The 16327-nt window shown below is 39.3% G+C and overlaps 1 protein-coding gene across 7 annotated transcripts in view; it reads right to left on the minus strand.

The window, feature by feature from the left end:
* The window catches only part of Nrg3 (neuregulin 3), a 1024516-nt gene that overhangs the window by 16168 nt on the left and 992021 nt on the right, over nt 1-16327 (minus strand). For all 7 annotated transcript variants that reach the window (XM_051142204.1, XM_051142187.1, XM_051142174.1 and 4 more), the window contains exon 6: nt 12796-12922. In XM_051142204.1, the coding sequence (XP_050998161.1) occupies nt 12796-12922 (127 nt within the window). The remainder of the gene's footprint in view (nt 1-12795; nt 12923-16327) is intronic.

Consider the following 16327-nt stretch of genomic DNA (forward strand, 5'->3'; position numbering starts at 1 on the left):
CCAGAAACATCTTGAGGAATCTTAGTGTTCTAGATAAATTATTGTATGTCAGCAGCCCACTTCATTTTATAAAACCAACATATTTCCAAGAGAAGACTCAATCTGCTTGAATCCTGAAATGGAGGCTCTATCCATAGTCCTGGTTGAAAGGCACCTATTACCGTGTTTTGCTTATGGCTAGTATTTATAATACATGCTTTATAAATCTTTTTAAGTGTTCAGGATACTCTTATATTACACCTGTTTTCATTCTTCATGGCATTTGGTTCATTAAGTACAAATTTCTTCCCAAAATGTTATTTTTAGAATGGGCTTCTCTCTTAGTATTTTGTATTTAGCTTGCAGTGCCAGCACTGCTCTAGTAGGATGGGAAGTGGAGACAGGAGCATTGCTGAAAATCCATGGGCTGGCTAGTCTTGTGTACACAGAAGAAAAAAATCAAAAAAGAGGCTCTGTTTTAAAATAAATGAAAGGCAGGAACCAATACCTAAAGCTGTTCTCCAGCCTCCACACATATTCCATGGCATACACAGACACACAACTACTCACTCCATACATCACACACAGAATTAGAACAAAATGGCCTATTCAGCTTGGGTGTAGTGGCACATTCCTTTAATCCCAACATGCAGAAGACAAAGGCAAGAGGATCTCTGAATCTGAGGCCAGCATGGCTTACACACTGAGTGACCCAGTCTCAGAAAGAAATGATCTATACATTTGTACACTCACTTTTCAATCTGTTATGTCTGTTCTATTTAGCAAAAGCTATAAGTTATATGCCAAGACAAGAAGAAAATAACAGAATTGTTTGGAGAGAAAAAAGTAACAAAACTCATGTCATATGTTTACATGGTTACAAAAAAAAAAAAAAAGCATAAAGACATGGCTGTGAATTTACTGGATGAAGAATGGTTCCAAAAAAAAAAAAAGCATAAAGACATGGCTGTGAATTTACTGGATGAAGCAGACACATGTCACGGTAGATGGTGTACTGGATAGTTTTATATCACGTTGATATGAGCCCGAGTTATCTGGTAAGAAGGAGCCTAATTTAAGAAAATTTTCACAAAAGATTGGGTTGTTGGGCAAACCTGTGGTATGTTTCTTTCACTGATGATTGATGTATGAGGGCCAGCTCATTGTGGACAGTGCCATGCCTGGACTGGTGTTCTTGAGTTGTTAAAAAAGAAGGCTGAGAAAGCCATCAGGAGCAAGCCAGTAAGCAGTGTTCCTTCATGGCGTCTGCATCAGTACTTGCCTGTAAGTTCCTGTATTGTTTGAGTTCCTGTCCTGACTGCCTTTGAAAATGAATTATAATATTGACATGTAAGGAACAGAAACCTTTTTCCCCACAAGCTGCTTTTTGATCATGATGTTTTATCACATCAATATAAACCCTAATGAGGACATTAGTAATTAATATTGGGGTTAAAAAATCTGTATTTGTCTAGTCCTGACTGTCAAGGAAACGTTGATTTCTTAGTCATGATTTGACTGCTGTAAAGAAACACCATGTCCCCAGGAAATTCTCATGAAAGAAAACATTTAACTTGAGGTATGATTAAAGTTTCAGAGGTTTAGTCTATTATCATCAGAGCAAGGAGCATGGAGGCATGCACGTAGGTGCTGGAGCAGCAGTTGCAGTTGAGAGGGCTACATCCTGATCCATGGGGGGGGGGGGTGAGGAGAGAGAGAGAGAGAGAGAGAGAGAGAGAGAGAGAGAGAGAGAGAGAGAGAGAGAGGAGAGAGAGAGAGAGAGAGAGAGAGAGAGAGAGAGAGAGAGAGAGAGAAGAGAGAGAGAGAAAGAGAAAGAAACCAGGGGCTTGCATGGGCTTTTGAAATCTCAAAGCCCATCCCAGTGACACACTTCTTTCAACAGAGGTATATTTATTCCAACAAGGTCACACCTCCAATCCTTCTAATCCTTTCAACCTTTCAACAAGAGCGACTCCCTGGTTTGTAAGCACTCAAAAGTACAAGTTAATGGTGCCATTCTTATTCAAACCACCACAGGGGGCTACTTGGCAAACTGCTGTTAATAATCACTATACTGCCTTGTGAGTTATTAATATTCAATGAATTCTGACATTGCAAAAAGACACATGCATGTTTGACTCTATCTCTATCACAAGCTATCAACAAAAAAATGAGAGACCAGGCTCACTGCACTTGGGAGCAGGGAAAAATACACAGGATCCTCTGAGCAATTTAGTGTCTCCAAACTTCGTAACAGCAAAAGTAACCAACTTCTTCAAAGATAAAGACTACCAAAATTGACAAAAGAAAATATGTAACAATAAAAGTCTTAGAATTGCTAAAATAGAGAGCTATACTAATATCATTAATGACATGTAAGTGTCAGGGGTTCTCATGAAGCAATGTAGACTCTGATAAGGAAATCAGATCTGTCTGACGAGTGTGTCAATGTGCACTTTGGGCAGGTAACGTTGGGGAAGGAACACAGTCTTATGCAACTATGGAAATAAGGGGTCCTAAAAGTTAAGGAAAGACTTGTTTAGATGTCAAGCATACGACACAGGTATAGTGTTAACTTATCCTACTGATGTGCGTTCTGTGAAAGAGAAATTATGTACATGGATAAGGGGATAATGAAGCCAGGTTTTTTCCTAGTGTAGTGGAGGGGGGCTGGATGAAAGGCAGTGATTGATGGGTACTAGTTTGGCTAAACTACTATTTAGCCATATTTAGGTTCAGATAGTTACATTAAAAAAATTATAGTTGTGTGTTGGTCTGTGATCCGTTTGCCAAGAGGGCTTATAAGCAAACGATTTCATTGCCAACAAATACTCATAGCTCACAGAACTTGTTTTGAACCTCATCTGCCATGAAATGGATGCTATTGGGAAAAAAAGCCTGATTCACGATTGAGCCAGATTATCTAGACAATAAACCTGAAATATCCTGTAGTGTTCAACACAAATACTTTAAGAGCTGATCAGTGGATATTTACTATCCAAATGATATGGGCAACTGAAATATTAGTGAAGAAAGCCAGAACAACCCAATCACAGAATAAACTTGTATTAAAATAGGCATTTAAAAACTGTATTTGGTGCAAACCATCAAACAACAACAACAAATCCCACAATTTCACTGGAGCTTACAAGGTAAATAAAGTCAAGATAAAAATCCTGGCATTTTGGCCTTCATTTTGTGCCTGTCTCCTTTATTTTGTGGTAACCTGCTTATCTCTTTTTTTTTGTTTTTTGTTTTTTGTTTTTTCGAGACAGGGTTTCTCTGTGTAGCCTTGGCCATCTTGGACTCACTTTGTAGACCAGGCTGGCCTTGAACTCACAGCGATCCGCCCGTCTCTGCCTCCCGAATGCTGGGATTAAAGGCGTGTGCCACCACGCCTGGTTTACCTGATTATCTCTAATCATGGTAATTACTCAAGGAATGTTTGTCTAACCTACTTCATCTTCCTTGAAGGGTAAAGGCACATGGATAAATCACTGTCTTAACCCTGCATTTTGCTTAAAAGCAGCAGAAACCATGGATCAGTCTCTTCTCCTGCACATGAGGGTCCTTGTCCATGAGGGCAGGGCTGTCCCCTGGACGAGAAACAATCCCCTCAAGCATTGGCAGACATGACAGCATACAGCAATAAGACTTCTCTGGACCACCTCACAGAACCAGAATTTACACAACAACCCTAAAGACTACACCAGAACCAGGCCCACGTACCTATGCTTTTGCCCTGTTTTTCTCTCAAATTTAGCTTTACCTCATGTTTCCACCTTCACTGCTGATGTGGGATAACTGACTTCATTCATGCGTTCATTTTATTTTGTCAATGTAATTGCATTACATAAGTTATCTTTCATTACTTCTTCTTATCACCCATCTCCTCAATTAGCGTATTAAATAAGGACAGTAGCCTGGCTGAGCTTGTTCTGGCTTCCCTAAAAATATATGGTTATATTTAACTTTTTGCATTGTAAATCCAGGTACAAAAGAGGTTGCTACAAGTTGGTATAGAGATTATAGAATAAATAAGTGAGTGAGTGAATGAGAAGAAATCATCCCCTGGCCAGAATATCCAAATGACTCATGAAGATTTTTTTATAATAAGGAAGAAATATGCTTTCTTATTCCTTATATGTGATGTATATATGACCCTTCTTTCCAAAGAGTACTCAGTGCAGAGGAATGGAAGAAAGAAATATCTGAGTAGTAAGAGAACTTAAAAAAAATTACAACCTCCGAAACAGAGCAGTGTAACATTGATACTGACTCATTACACACTCAGTGTTCACACCTGCGATGGTGGGAATGGTGCTTCTTCTGCATGACAACAAGTCTAGCATCACCACAAGTCACACTTCAAACAAATTTCAGCAAAGGAGAATCCTACTGACTAGTTCTACTCAGAACTTCCCAGATCAGCGGAGCCATCCAAAGCTTACAAACTGAGAAGCATAAGGGGATGCCAAATATGTATAACAGCTGTATTAGCAAGGCCATTCCTGGGTGAAGATACAAAATAAAAAGAAACAAGCAAATCAATCAATCAATAAATGGTGAGGTAAAAGTTTCATTTCAATCAGTATTGGGATTCAGTAATAACGCACAATTAATTACTGATGCACATTTATTCATTATTGTGTATTAATCATTAACACACAATGAATTATTAATAATTTATCAGTTTTGATTTTTAAAGTTTTTATAATTTGTGGCATTCCATTGTACACTTCTAATTTATTATTTTCTATTATGAAAAACAAAGTATAGAATATATGAAAATTTCTATTAGCAGTATTTTCTTAATTTTTCTGTGGTTAAAAACATATCCTTGAGAGTATACATAAAATGAAAAAAAGAACAAAAGACACCCATGAATACATACAAAGAATCAAAAGACTAAAGACAGAATCAGTATCTCCTTAGTTTTCTATGTATCTAAACTGAGAGCTCTTAAAATTTGTACCAGTATCTGCCAAACAGTTCATCTGTACCAAGCCTTCCTCCTGTGGGTCAGCTTAACTGCTGAGGATGAGAACCTTTGGGGATTTGGAGTCTATAATAAAAAATTTAGGTTTTGCTCATGCTCTTGGGAGAATCTCAGGCCTACATGTTGGGTGGCTTTACCTATCAGATCTAATCTCAGTGAGGTTTGACTGTTTTGGTCAAAAGCCTGTCTGGACCTTCCTGTTAACACTCTCTAGATTGTCACAAAGTTTGGCGTAGTCTACATGTACTTTCTTTGACTCAAAATCCTGATGATCTAGTGTTTATGTTGCATTATGAACTCACTTTGCAGAAGACATACAATGTCATTTATTAGTGAATGAATAGATTCACTCACTGGTCTACAGCATAAAACTGAATGACTCACTGTTCACCACACTGTAGATTCTTGGGGGAAGCCCTCATCCTAATCACTCTCCTGTGTGGAAGTGCTCTCTGTGTGGAAGTGCTCCCTGTGGCCATGGAGGCCGTCCACAGCAGTCTGCCCCCTTGCTGCCTTGCTCCTAACAAACTGCTGGTGGTGTATTGGAATGAATAGGCCTGTCAAATTAAGCAGGCTGGTGTAGGCAGTAAAGCAATGACATTGTTTTTCCCAGGCCTGGTGCATGCACACAGTAGGAGTTAGAAGGTTCAATGAAAGCAATGTTGACATAGCAGATAATCACCTGATTTGGAACCCCAGGCCATAAAAGCTGTAGGGAGAATGTTTGAAAAAGAGTTTTAAATGCATATCTTTCTACACGGTTCCTGGCTCATCTATGAATATGTCAAAAGTTCTTTATTACCAATATAACACAGGAGCCAAGAGATGGAAAACTGAGGGTTTATGCCATATTTTCAAGAGTGATTTCTTTAAAATACAAGTAATTAAAAGCAACTTGCCCATTGTTGCTTTGAGAATTTCTGTGCTCATGTAGTTTAATAGTAAGACGCTAACAACTTCTGACAGATCTCTAAAGCAAAATGTTTTAACTATAGCCGTTTTCAGGCACAAGGGACAACCTGCTCCCCTTCCATCTCCCTTCTCTCTCAGGTGCATCCTTCCTCTAGGGTGCCAAATACAGGCTACAGCTTCATCTTTCAGACAGCTGTTTTCTTCTAAACACTAATGCCCCAGCCTGCTAGAGGCACTCACAACATGCCCCCTCCATTGGCAGTAGGAGCCAGCCCACTTTAGGTCCCAGATCCAAGGAGTTAGTAGTTATTGCTTGTAGCAATATGTGAATGCCCTGAGTGCAGGGACATTTTACTCATAATGGGAATTTTGAAGGACAGCTCATCATGTGCCGGCTGTTTACCCATCAACACCTGATATTTATTAATTGCTTAATATGTATGTTAATGTAAAGATGAATACATGAATCAATAAAGTATTGTTTGATATGTTGAACAAGAACCAGGTTTAAAGAAGAACTACTAAAAAGAAATAAATGCTTAAAAGATATGACCTTGGCTTAAACCTACAAAAATGCCAAAATGCCATGGCTTCAGCTTATTCTCATCACTCAAATCAAATATTGCTGCCAAGGAGCAGGCTTCAGATGTCCCTAAAAATTTATACATACATATATATATATATATATATATATATATATATATATATATATATATATATATAATTTAAAGTAGCCATATTATAGACTAAGATATATAGAGATATATAATTTATTTAAGTAGTCATTTTATAGGATGAGATATACGTACATATTGTCAGAGAAATACAATCCTACACAGAGAGGCAGTGAGCATGGTAGAAATACATCTAACCCCACTGTGCTATCCAGAGGTTGAAAGCAGCTCAGCAAAGGCCAGGGTTATATACAGGTCACACATTAACAGAGTCTCACTCCTGTACCCTAAGAGGAATGATTCCTGCCACCTACCCTTCACCTCACTTCTCTATCCCTGTAACATCATATAAATCATACACAACCTAAGATTGTTCCCTCATGATTCACCTTCCCTTCCCCTTGGACACCATTAAGTATAGACACCTTGCTTCCAATTTTAGACTCTGGCCATATTACCCAGCTGCTACATTAATAACACTCTTGACTGAAAGATGATTCCACTCAAACCTGTTTATCTCCACACCCCCTCTTCTCCCTATCCTAACCTAGTATATACCTGTTTCTACTATTGGCCCATGAACATTGAGGTCACCAACCATTGGTATTGCCACATTTCCAAAAAATATTAAATGAGGGTTTTCTAATAAATATGCTCCTAATAATTACTAACTTTATACTCACTGTTAAATTCTTTATCATTATCTTTTTAGCAATGTTTATTAACTTTTAATTGTCATGGTAGCATTAGAGGGCCATTAAATGAAACATTTTCTTCTGATCCAGAGAATGGAATCTCTGCCTGGGTAGAGACCTAACATTCCATTGGTCAGGTCAGTCATCTGGCTAGGAAGCACCCTTCATGAAGGCACTGCTTCCTTAAGCCATGCTAAAGAGATAACAGAATAATTATCCCTTGAACAGAATAATGCACTTTTCCTTCCATGTTCCCCTCCCCTAGCTCAACCACTCAACAGGGCCGAGCCATGCTTACTCAGGAAACTATAACCTTTTCTTGTTTTGGTTCCAACTCTGTTCTAAGCAAGCTTTTTCTAATATTTCTCCAACAGTCTGCTCCTTCCATAGGCTGCCTTGCCATCATGTGGCTGAGCTCCACGTGTGCCTGATTCAAAAAGGCATGCCTTTCTCTTTTTCTGTTCTATCTCTCTGTCCTCTAGGCAGCTGATGAGATTTACAGCTAGCCTGCTTCCTAGTTTTTCTTTCAAACCCTAATAAAATTATACTCAAGTTACCTTTTGGATCTTTACTTAAGTTCTCTTACTAATGAGACAAAGGCCCCCAAGAGAGGACCCTAACTTCCCCATAATTCTCATCAAATGACACTCTCTTCCATAAACCTGTCTTTAAAGTGGCTATATTATTTTCTTACCTTTCTTGGGGGTTATGGGTAGCTTTCTTGGTTTTATGTGAGAACAGATCTACTCCATTGTTTCACACTGTTGTCTTGATGGCTCTGGGGGTCATGACACTATCCTCAGCTTCTTCTCAACTAGCACACAACTAATAAGAACATCTCATATTTAAGTCACAAATAGTTTACCTATAAATGGAGGTAAAGGATGGCTGTTTCTAAGTCATTGTAGGTATAATCTACTTTCATCTATAGCCAGAGCTCAGTGTGTCTGGAATGTGACTTCAGGTGGCTTTCTTCTCTTGTTAAGTGAGTGTAGAGTGAAATATTTTCTGTGAATATTTAATGAACAAAAGGGATGCCAGACACAGATAATTCATTTCTTAAACATTGCAACTTGCAAAGAATATTTGAGTAGTTAATATGGGCTTCAAGATAAAGCAAAGAGCTGCCCAATATCATAACCAAGTAGGTGGACTCAAGTACCCTGGCACTATTTTGGGTATAAAGATAAAAGACCAAATGCTCACAGGAGAAAGCTAGTAATGGAGGTACATGCATGTTCATGGATCCCCAATAACAAGTTATATTTGCAACCAGAGAATAGATTTTAGCAATCTGCAGTAACCCTCAAATTTTGAGAAAGAGAATTTTTTATTATGGGAGGTGCTCATGCCTCCAGATGCCCTGGTCTGTGCCTACTATATTCAGGTGCCACTATTCTTCTGAGTCTTAATAGCCAAAGTGTTTCCAGATTTTTCTTAATAAGGAAGAAAGACAAACCACCCTCTGCTGAGAGCCTATTGCCTTATAAAAACATATGCTGCTTGCCTTTGAGAAAGTGACTCTCCCAAGTTCCCAACCCATGTCACTTTGTGTATGTGATGTCACAGGTAGGTGTCTCACAGCCTTACAAGTCAGTGTGCTCCCACCCTCGTTGCAGTCTCTCCCTGTGTGAAGCTGTGCAGACTTACAGTTCTCAGAGTTTTTACAATGAGTCAAAGTTCACTTCTCTTGAAATCAGTGGCTGCCTGGCTGCAGGCATACAGTACGGCTTACTTACAAAGGTTGATGCTCAGGCTATGAGATGGCTTTCTTCTAGGAATATTTGAAAATGAACACAAGGTACCATTTTTAGTCTAGAAGAACCAAAGAATCTCTCCTCAAAGCCTCCCATACTACATATAGTTACCTTAATAATTCTCCTAACACACTTCTTACCCCAAAGAGAAACTCCTCTCTTATCTCTCTGTCTCATCTACCCATCCTAATGATACTCCTCTCTGGGCTGTAAAAGGGAGCTAGCTTCTCTTCATATGTAAGGCCTTGTTTAATGTGTTTTAAATGCATTTTTTCTTTCAAATCCCCTCCTCCATCAAGGATCCATCATAGTCCATAGTCTGAAAACTTTTTTTCCTTATATAGATTTCTCCAGAACAATTAAGTTCCTTTCCTGAGTATACTCTGCTTTTATAAAACTCTTATGTTTAATAATGTGCCATTGGCATAGGTATTTTTTCATAGTTCTTGTCAGAAGGATAATATATGCAATGAAATGACAAAAATATTATATATATTTCATAAAATGCCATTTACTCATTTACTTCAGAGTAATTCATCTAGGAAGACTGCTTAGTTATCATTTAGTGACTTTCCCAAGTTCTGAACCCATGTCATTTTTCTGTATGTGACATCATAGGTATCAAACAGCCTTATAAGTTAGTGCACTCCCACTCGCCTAGCAGTCTCTCAAATCTCATATAGAATAGACACCAGAAACAGTTGAAGAGAAGGAACAGGACAGGAGCCTAATATGGAGGTCCTCTGAAAGACTCTACCCAAGCAGATGCTGAGACTCACAGCTAAACTTCAGGGTGGAGCACAGGGAGTCTTATAAAACAAATGGGGCTTAAATGGAACCTGGAAGGGGCAGGAGCTCCACAAAGAGACCAATGGAGCCAACAAATCTGGTCAGGCAGAGGGGGCTGTTACAGAGACTGATGAACTAATCAAGGACCATGCATGGTGAGGACCTAGACCCTCTTCTTAGATGTAGTAGACAGGCAGCACAGTTTCCTTGTGGGTCCAGGCTACAGAGGAAAAGGATACAAGCAGTCCAGATGTGATTTGATAGGCTGAGGTCACATGATAGGAGAGGAAGGCTCCCCCTTTCTGAGGACTACTGGAAGAGGGGATGAAGGAATGAGGTGGGATCAGGAGACAACAAAGGAGGGGACTACATTCAGGATGTAAAATGAACAAATTAAAATTTTAAAATGTAAACAAACTAAAAATAGATTTATGATACATTTTTAAACCAAACTTTTCTTTTGTTCATCTGTCTCCTATTTAGAAGCTATTAGAGAGAAGGTAGTAATGAAACAAATTGTTTTCAATTCATATCCTTCTGCTGTGCAACAATCATACTAATAAAAAAAATGTGCCACCCATACACCATCTCAAACACAGAGAAAATAATACAGTAAGTTTTTTTTTGCCCTGCACCAACACAAAAATTTCCATATCTAATAGCCTACAGAAGAAAGGGGGAAGAGGCAGAGGTGGGGATGAGACCTTAAAATCATATGTTCAAATGTTAGGAACATTATAGGTAACTCATTTCTTCATTGTAATTTGAATCCTAATATTCCATCCAGGGGAATAAGAAGAAGAAAGCATGAATATAATTTTCCCTTTAATATTTCCTATAGTTATACTAGAGAGAAAACTGAGTAATTACTACAGTGGTTGAATGGAGAAACTAAGGAGGTCGCATTGTGGACAACCACACAGTTATCCCAGATGAGTTTGTGACAATCTTATGAAAAACAGTCCTTCTTCCAGACCTGATTTTGTTCTATTACCTCTAGCCTATAGTTGCAGAAACTGTAGCCTCTCACCATTGGTGCTGTTATCTCTCTATTCACTCCACCATAGAAGAGTTGAACAAATACTAACTTACTTTCAAGTAATTTAGTTCTGCTTTCTGCCAGTAACACTTGCCCCTTAACATCCTTGCCTGGGATCAGAATAGAACGCCGGAAACCTGAAAGGCCTTTCAGGCTTGTTCTTGCTATACGTCCTGACAGGTCCTTGGTTTCCCTTCACAGTGCATTTTCTGGAAAGGTCTCATGATTATAAATATGGATCTTCTGTGCTAATGAGCGCATTCCATGAGCACCTGGAGGCCATTTTTTTTGAAATGCATTCATCAGAAAGGGTAGAGACTCGGTCTCCCAGCCCCATGGGAAGGTAGATTTCTGACCCCAATCTTGGCCAGCCAGCAGACGCGGCAGCCTGATTGCATTTACACTGTCCAACCTTTTGTACTCTTCCTTCCCTGTCTCTGATTAAGCCCTTGCTCTGCCCTGGTTTACTACTCTCATCCTTTTACAAGGTCTGGCCATTGCTGAACCTATTGAAGTTAAGTACAGTTCAGGATGGACGCCTTTTCCTTTTACCTGTTACATTGCTCAGAGCAAGCCATCCCTGCTGCTTCCACAGGTGTCTGGCTTTGTTTATCTTTCACAGGGCCAGTTGCTAAGGAACTGAAACCCTCATCATGGTGGATGTTGAAGTTGCTGGGATTACACTCATTAGGAATCATTAGCAAAGGCATTCTGTTTCTGAAAAGAACAATCCTGCACATTGCCATGAATAAAAGTTTCAGGAAACTTTGCTGGGAAGCAATTCAGATTTATGAATTTCACATTAAATCAGCTAAGTACATCTGTTACACTCATCATAATGGCAACTTTTGGGTAATGATTTCTTAGAATCACAAACGATGTGCAAATTCTTAGCAATTTAAGCATTTGGAAGGGCATGCATGCGTCCTGGGTGATTGCCTATTATCCTCAAACACCCGGGTTTTACCATGGCCTTTGTTCTTTCATTTCATGCCTCAGAATCTGGAAGCACAATCTTATGTGGGGGCAAAGAATTAACCGTAGAAGGCATATCTCGGCATGTGTTAGATGGCGTCCCATTTTCTCTAAATCACTATTTTGCAATGTATCTCAGAAACAGCTAAAAGTACTTCCCAAAGAATGAAGCAGGCAGAGTGTGTCTTTGCCTTCCAGATTTATGATCCACATAGAGTATAAGTCCTGGTATTAGAAGTGACTTTGTGATTACATTTCTCAATTCTCCTTTAAGTCTAACTTTTCTTGTTCTTTTACAATCTGAGTGGGGTGTGAATCAGCCTCCAGAAGTTATGACATTGTATCCCTGCCATATATACAGTATAAAGTAAAGGCCCTAAGTGGTTTATGGAATAAAAAAACAAAACTCTTATCACTGTCCAAGGTCAGTTATTAACAACATACACACACACACACACACACACACACACACACACACACACACACACACACACACACAAAATTGCCAGATGATTTAAGCAAAAATTGCTACAATGCTGAACAACTATACAGCTCTGCTCACAGGTTTCCTATCACCTCTGTGATGGTTTTAGTAAAAATGGCTCCCATGGGCCCATAAAGAGGAGCATGATTGGGAAGTGTGGCCTTGTTGGGGTACTAGTGTTGTTGTTGGAGGAAACATGTCACTCGGGCAAGCTTTGAGGTCTCAGACGTTCAAAGTCACACCTGGGGTGGCATCCACTTCCTGCTGATCCAGACATGGAACTCTCAGTACTGCATACTGCCGAGCTTCCCGCCATGATGATAATGGATTAAACCTCTGAAACTCTAAGCCAGCTTCAATTAAATGCTTTTCATTATAAGAGTTGCCTTGGTCATGGTGTCTCTTTAAAGCACTAAAACATTAACTAAGACACCCAGTGACCTAAAAATTCTGAGATACGCAACAAATGGAATGCATAGACACTCAGCTTACACTTTGCAGTTGGACGTGGCTCTTCATCAAGCTCTCCGACTTTGTCATTGTGCTGGATGACTTGAGGCTGTAGTTTTTCCCATTCTGTGACTCTTTCAGCTGCTCTTGGATTTGTTTAGCTTGTTTCCTGCAGAAATAAATATGTTGATAAATATTTGCATAAATATATTATTTTTCCAAAATCTTTTACAGTATCGATATTTGTTACAATATCCCTATTTGTTAAAGCTAGATATGAACTGAGCCACAAAGCCATCCCTTAACCCCTTTCAACCATACCAAGAAATACTTCTGAATAGAGACAGTTTGACATTGCTCATTATCATAGAGGGGTTAACAGTCAATTGCACCATAAAGAGAGACTTGAATAGAAGGTGTTGTTCTGGCCCTGTGTGCCATGAGTACAAGCAGTCCCTAACATAAAGTGTCCATGTGTAACAGTTAGAGAGGAGGTTTTATACAGAAGAACCCAAAGGTGAAAATCTGAAACTAGGGCTTGGCTATCATATTGGCAAAGATATGCTAATATTTATATAGTTCCATATGTATAGCTTATGTATATGTTAATGTGTATATTTAATTATATTTTTAGTCTGTTGGGAGAGCTTTACTTTTGTTACCAAGAGTCCAAATAATGAAATTGTTAACTTTTTTTTTTATAATGGTGCTGAAGGTCAAATCCTGAATCTCGTACAGGCTAGACAAACCCTCTCCCACTGAGCCATATATCCATTCTCTAACTGAGCTGACTATTAGTGAACGAGTGCTTACACAGCACTTTGTAAAACATTGCTTTTAAAGTCCATTACACTCATTGTTTTATTTATTTCCACAACAAATCTTTGTGAGAAGGTAATATACCATACCCATTTAATAGATGAGAATGCCAAGGCACAAAGAAATGAAGTCATTTGCTTAAGGACATTTACACTGGAAGGGTTTCAATCCATTCAATCTCGCTACATGCTTTACTCAGAGTCACTATTCAGAGCTGTCAAGCCACTTGTATAATGTCTCTCAGCTTCTAAATAGGAAAGGTGAGATTGCTCTAGGATTTTGAACTTCACAGGAAATTGTTCTTACATTCATAGGTTTATACCATTCAGTGTCTATACCATACAGGTGGACCAAAACCACTGTGTGTTTAGTTTCCCTTTTCCAGGCTTTCACAGTAATTATCTATCATCCCTAGACTCATAAGCATAACTGCACGGCCATTCTCTGAAGTTTGCTTCTCCAGTTCTCAGGCAAGGAGAGACCCGATGGTAAAGTGCCTCTCATAAGGCACGCTTCCCAGGCAGGCAGCACCCAGAGCATGGGCTCTGCTGTCAAAGAGGCTGACACCTGAGACCTGAATCTGCCACCCACCAGCTTTACTACATTTATAGTTACCTAAACTTCCTTGAGCCTGTTTTCTTTTCTGTAAGTTGCATTCATAAAACCTATCTCCAATGGATATCATAGCAGCTACAGGCAAAATGTTCCTCTCTGTTACCCAGCATGCTCAGTGCTGTGGAAAAAATACTACAGAACAAGGACATCATTGCTCTAAAGATGTGATCACTTTCCCTTGTGGTGAGGCCAGGTGGCACACAGCGGAAGGAGAAGCAGGCTATCCAGATGAGACCTGATACGCTGTGGCCATATGGGGGGAGAGGAGTCCCCTTCTGTCTAGGGAGGTCTAGGGGAGGGTGTTAGGGCAGAAGAGGGAGAATGGGTGTGAATGGGAAGATACAAGGGAGAGGATAACAGTCAGTATGGAATCTGAATAAATTATAATAAATTAAAATTTAAAAAAGATAAAAGATTGTATTAATTGCCTCTCTCACACAACACCATTACTTTCTAAAGGATTTGAAGGTAATGAGCATCTCTGAATTTAAACCCCAGTATGAAGTGGTTGGCTGCTTAAGCATTTCTTTTATCTTTTCAATTTTTTTTTTTTTTTTTTTTTTGAGAGTAATTTTAGGTCTAACCCTCTCAATTGCTTTAATCTAGTTAAAATAGTCTCCTTACTTCTTAACAAATCTCTAGCTTGTTGAAAGGAATGAATTTATCTCATAAACATTTATGGAGCAAAGAACAGTCACAAACAGGAGACAGGGGAGTGGGTAGCCAAGTGAACCATCACAAAGCAGTAAAAGGAGGTTTAGCACAAAGCAAACACTCAGTGCAAACACTGTCTTATATGTAATCTCATAATTCAGAGACTATACAAATAAGCTTGTAAAGAAATATTATTCATAAAATCATCTGAATGTATTTCTTGAATCTTTTATAATTCTTCTTCTACACCTTTTTCATGCAAGACCTGACTAAGCAATATTTCTGAATAAATGGCCTTACATTTGGCCCTTTGCTAGCCCACTCTTTCCTGGTCTTCATCTTTCACAAGTACAAAGATTATTTTCATGTCTTTGTTCTGTGTTTTCCCTTCTCCCCTTAGCAAATGGGAATGAAGAAATGACCAATATCTGACTGCTTTCTTTTCCACCCTTGAGAGCAATCTCAGTGTACAAGGTCTGTACAAGCAGTCTGGAGTGCTACCAGCTCACTAAGATCAGGACCCTGATTGACCAGACTACTGAGTGACAGGTACCTCTGGCCCAGTGCTTTAAAAGGGTATATGTGTGTGTAGTGGAACTGTAGATGCCACAATGCAGTTGACACATGTCATTTCTAGTGTCACAGGCTGAGTGTCTGAGGAAGCAGACCTTAGCAAAGGGATAGCATTCAGGACTTTTACTGGGTATGTGTGATGTCACCATGTTTGCGTGTGAAGAAATATGGATTGTGGAGTGGGGGAAACTAGAATAGAGTTCAGTGAGGATGTCAGCAATCCTGACTAGGAATTCCAGATCTGGCCTGTTTCTGAACCCAGACTTTTGGTCCATTCTTCAGAGGGTCACACTAGTCTCCTACTGCAGGTGAGTTATCTCAGAGCAGGTTGCTTGAGATTTTTCAGTATTGTGTCCTGGCAACATGGGGATAAAGACCTCCACTGATGAAGAAGATAGCAGCAGTGAATCACAGCATCTATGAGAGCCAAGAATCTTTTACACAAACCACAGCCCATGAGAAGAACCAGGTGCTCTCAACAATGTATACATTCTCCTGGCAATTCAAATTCCCAGGTTTCCCACTATTTTTCAATTTTTGATAACTCATCTCTGATTCTACCTATAAACATTTCCTCTGCTATCCATGATTTGGATTTTAGAGTTGGGCCGTGTGATTGATATTCAGTTAGCTAAGGTTTGCTTCAGGCAACCTCATCCTTCTTTGCCATGTAGGATAAAAGTACTAAGACACTCCTTTAAGAATTCAGTTCCCAACTAAAGCAAGTAAAGGCTTGAATAAATCATCATATTATCTGTAAATGGGGACCTGTGGCCTCATTGGGAATGATGAGAAATTCTTTGAGTCTATCTTTCGGCATTGCTAGAGGATTCAGCTCTCCCCACCAGAACATTCTCTGACTGTAAGACGTCTTTACATCTGTTACCTCATGTTACTCACCTCAATTTTTGTT

Source organism: Acomys russatus, chromosome 3 (assembly GCF_903995435.1).
Source record: "Acomys russatus chromosome 3, mAcoRus1.1, whole genome shotgun sequence".
Taxonomy (NCBI): domain Eukaryota; kingdom Metazoa; phylum Chordata; class Mammalia; order Rodentia; family Muridae; genus Acomys; species Acomys russatus.